The sequence below is a fragment of the Sinocyclocheilus anshuiensis genome, unplaced genomic scaffold (assembly GCF_001515605.1).
Source record: "Sinocyclocheilus anshuiensis isolate Anshui unplaced genomic scaffold, SAMN03320099.WGS_v1.1 scaffold470, whole genome shotgun sequence".
NCBI lineage: Eukaryota > Metazoa > Chordata > Actinopteri > Cypriniformes > Cyprinidae > Sinocyclocheilus > Sinocyclocheilus anshuiensis.
The window spans coordinates 315,071-319,731 of NW_015542341.1; the positions used below are offsets into that span (position 1 = coordinate 315,071).

The 4,661-nt window shown below is 37.7% G+C and overlaps 1 protein-coding gene across 1 annotated transcript; it reads left to right on the forward strand.

Moving 5' to 3' along the window:
• The first annotated feature begins 3,370 nt into the window (after positions 1 to 3,370).
• Positions 3,371 to 4,508, forward strand: LOC107691214 (urotensin-2 receptor-like). Its single transcript, XM_016489714.1, has one exon. It carries the CDS (start codon positions 3,426 to 3,428, stop codon positions 4,506 to 4,508), a length of 1,083 nt encoding a protein of 360 aa, XP_016345200.1. The 5' UTR covers positions 3,371 to 3,425.
• Positions 4,509 to 4,661: the final 153 nt, after the last annotated feature.

The window sequence follows — 4,661 nt, forward strand, 5'->3', positions numbered from 1 at the left end:
TTTTGGAATTCATATATATGATCAGATTAAAAGGAAAGAGTAAATTTTGTCTCACCAATAAAGTTAAAGAAGTTACACAAAGTTATTAATTTGATTTACCCAGTGAGAGAAGTAGTCGCAAAAGTTTTTAGAGACACTAGTACTAGATGCATCTTTTGTAACTTAGAAAAACTTCTTTTATGATTGTGTATTTTCCCAAATGTTTTGGATTGATATTGACTAATAATAAACCTATAACATTACATTATTTAAAATTGATCTTAAGCATTACATTGAAGCCTTAAAATATCAAAGAAATGAAAAGCAAAAGGATGTATAGAATTTTTGAATACTTTTCTTATGAAAATTTCTTGTAAGTTATCCCCTGTAGTTTTTTTTTTCTTCTTTCTTTTTTTTCCTTCTGTTTGTTCCTTTGGTGCTATTATGAATGTAATTGATAATAGTTGAAAACACTGTGATCCTCTATATATGTATATTATGTTACTGTTCTTGTTATGCAATAAAAAAAATTAAAATACATTACCTGCGCGAATCGGTGGGCGGGGCTAAACAGGCAGTGATGCAGAAGCAGGCGTTGATCCAATCCTAATCTAATCATGACAAACTATATATCGTTGGAAAGGTATGAAGATATTTTACCAATGTTTTTATTAAAAATTATGTAGGAAAAGTAATAGATGAATTTATGACAAGAGTGCACCTCAAAAATCTACATCATAACAGGAGTTCTGATTTTTGTCACAAAAAGTCTTCGTTGCCTTTTTCTCTATTACACTTTAGAAATCATCAGAAATTATATATCAATAAAAACTGAAAATCTCAAAATTCATCCATTGAAACGGCGGGGCTAAACAGGCAGTGATGCAGAAGCAGGCGTTGATCTTCCGCGGAGGCGGTGTTTGGCCACACTATTACGTCATAAATAGTGGCACATTCCACAACTTGTCATTTGGGCAAATAGGCTTCGATATAAGCAGTTTTTAGACTAACGAGAAAGTTTTAAGTTCTGAAACTTACAGGATGTTTTTATAGCACAATGACCTTATATGTCAAAAGATTTTTGATTTTGATTTCTCAGTTCATGACCCCTTTAACCCTCTGGTGCTCCTTATTTGGGAGTCACACTTGTGGTCTTCACGGTCAAAAATGCCCCATTGAAAATAATACAAAAAAATGTTTTCAAATATTTTCTATTACTTTTCAATTATGGCAGTATTTCATGTTAAAACATTTTTTGAGGTGTCATTTTAATGTTAACAAGGTTCCAATAAAGCTTTCTTCTTTTCATAAACAGGTTTGTTTATTATGGATGCTCATTTTTAACGTTTCTCCACATAACAGTGATTTGGAACAACACATATATTAGCCCTACCTTTAAAAATAAGTCCTTATTTTACAGAAACTGGCACAATAATTGTATAATCTTGGTGAGAAAGTTATTCAAGAATAATGGACATCTCTTTAATTACTGTTAATTACTAAATTATTATAAGATCCTTATATAACTGCTAAAGAGTTTGCAGTACTATTTGATGCCATTCCTAGTGGCCTTATTCAGCTTTTGTCTGGCAATATATCTTCTGAGCCTATATCCCAGGGCTGTCCAAACTCGGTCCTGGAGGGCCAGTGTCCTGCAGAGAGACAATGCCTTTAAAATCCATTTTTAAGCCAGATTAGTGCCATCTGGTGGGAGTAAAATAAGAAAAACAATTCCATGGTTTAGCCCATAGATTCCCATATATATATATTGACATTTTCAAAGACAACTTTTTGTAAAGGTTTAGATTTTTTTTTTTAATGTTGATTTGAAGCGTCAGTTTTTTCATTATTATTACTACAGCCAAGCCTGAACACAGAGAAAGCATTTTATTACACAAAACATTAAAATTCTATAAAAATAAAACTGTACAGGAATGTTTTATCAGAGCTTATTCCTTCTGGGTCTGATCTGATTTCATCCTCTTATTTCAGTTTTCTGACTCATTATGGCTATATGGTTATAGCCATACCAATTCATTTGAATGTGTATGTGTGTGTGTGTGTGTTTGTCTGTGAGTGTGTGAGTGGATGTTTCTGTTTTGCACTCTTGATATTTTAGAGTATAACCCCTTCCTTGCTGTCCACTTTTTTACTGCATTGTAGTTGAATTATTGCTTTTATTTTACATATTTGCTGTGTTACAGTTACACCAGTTCATAGGTGTGTGTGTGTGTGTATAAATGTGTGTGTACGCGCACGTGTGTGTGAATGGATGGATGTGTTGGTTTTGCACTCTTGATGTTTTAGAGTTTCACCCCATCATTGCCGTGTACTTTTATTCTGCATTGTGGCAGATTTGTAGATCGCACACATAAAACGTTTTTGTCAATTTCCCATTAATTTCCTATGGTCGGTCATTTTTGATCTAAGATCACAAGTGTGACTATTTTTTTTACGACCACTTAGCCTGCTGGAATCAAGCCCTCAATTTTTTTGTGTGTTCACATTCCAACTGTCATAAAAGTCACCAAGTTTCGTACCATTCCGATTAAGCCGTGATTTAAAAAAAATTCAAAACAGAATTTTTTTTTCTGTCAAAAGTGACGGAAGAGCACCAGAGGGTTAAATAGCACAGATACACACGAGATTAATATAGTGACAGCATTAAACTTGAACACATTTACTTTAGCTAAATACAACTAGAAAAAAAATCTTAGTTTATATAGCTACACTGACTGTTCAGTGACTGTTAAAATGTAGCATATAAGCTGCGCATCTGATCTGTTTGGGGTGGTTTGGAGTGAAGCAGCAATTTATCTCATACATATTTTATTTAAGTAAACAACGGCTCTCTAGTCATTTTTATTCTGCAGCCCCGAATTTCACAGGAAAGGTTTATGAGAATGGTGCAGATCTGTGGGAATAACCCAAGGTCAAGCGCACTGTGTGGGGTTAACGTCATTTGCCACACGCCAAAGCAGAGGCGAAAAATATTCATAAATAGCCAATATTTCACACAAGAATAACAATTTCGAGAAGGTATCATTCAAATAATAATACTTTCAAAACGTGTCTGTGCGTAAAATGCGAATTCATAACCTTAATTGAGTGAATAAGATAAGACAAATGTGGCTTTTGCAGTTTTATTTTGTGACATTTCTGCATTATGCATACATTTTTAACAGATGTTTGTTCCCTTAAATATGTAATAGTAAAAATATATTTAAAAAAAAAACTGTCAATAAAATGCAAGTCTTTTCTCTCTAAACTTTCTCCAAACACATTTAGGGGCGAAAAGGCAAATGCGGAGCATCGGTTTGACGTCAGGAGCTGCGGACACCTGCGAGTGCGCTCAGACACATCAGTCAAACATCCAAACAGTATATGGGGTCTGGCGCACCTGGCTTAAAGTTCCCGTGCAGAGCTCCACATTCACCGCGAGCGCAATGAATTACAACAAGTCTGGCAGTGTCAGCGGTCCGTCCCGTAGCAACTCCGGTTCGGTGGACGAGCTAGTGATAACATCGACTTTCGGGACGCTGCTGTCGGTGGTTTACATCGTTGGAGTTTCGGGAAACGTCTACACGCTGGTAATCATGTGTCATTCCATACGCTTCGCCACTTCTATGTACATCTCCATCATCAACCTGGCGCTCGCGGATCTTCTTTACCTCTCCACGATTCCTTTCGTGGTGTGCACGTACTTTCTGAAGGACTGGTACTTCGGGGATGTGGGCTGCAGGATACTGTTGAGTCTGGACCTGTTAACTATGCACGCGAGTATCTTTACTCTGACAGTGATGTGCATGGAGCGCTACCTGGCAGTGACTAAACCGCTGGATACTGTGAAACGCTCCAAGAGCTACCGAAAAGCCATGGCGTGGGGAATCTGGATTTTGTCCCTCGTACTAACTCTCCCCATGATGGTCATGGTTAACCAGACTACTAAAACAACAGTAGATGGAGGGGTGAAAAGGATGTGCGCGCCCACCTGGGCACCCCAGGCGTATAAATTGTACCTGACTGTCCTGTTCTGCACGAGCATAATGGCGCCAGGGCTTATCATTGGTTACTTGTACACAAAACTAGCCAGGACGTACCTAGAGTCTAAAAAAACATCAGCTATTAATAAAGGCAGCAAACGCTCGCCAAAACAAAAAGTTTTGATAATGATTTTCACCATTGTGCTCGTGTTCTGGGCGTGCTTTCTGCCTTTTTGGATATGGCAACTTGTGCCCTTGTACCACAAGCCCTTCAGTCTCGCCTCACACACGCACACGAGCATCAATTACCTCGTGGCGAGTCTGACCTACAGCAACAGCTGCATCAACCCGTTTTTGTACACGCTCTTGACCAAGAATTATCGGGAGTATCTTAAAAACCGCCACAAGAGTTTTTACCGCTACACGTCATCGTTTAAAAAGCGCCCACCGAGCTTGTACTCTTTGGGAAAGTCTGCGTCATCCAGTAATCAGTTTGAGTTCAACTCCGAGACGCTTGTCATGGCGCAGTTAAAGGTGATGCAGTGAAGAGATTGGAAAGCTTAACCCGTTCGTGTAAAGGTAAGCATAGTTCTTCAGTTAGTGGGACTTTACTGTGCCCAACGGCGACTTTTACAAACAGCCATTCTAGATATGAAGAATGTATTAAAATAGATGAACACTTTTTAACCTATAATTACT

Coding starts and splice junctions, on each gene's coding strand:
- LOC107691214 (XM_016489714.1), top strand. CDS start 3,426: ATGAATTACAACAAGTCTGGCAGTGTCAGCGGTCCGTCCCGTAGCAAC.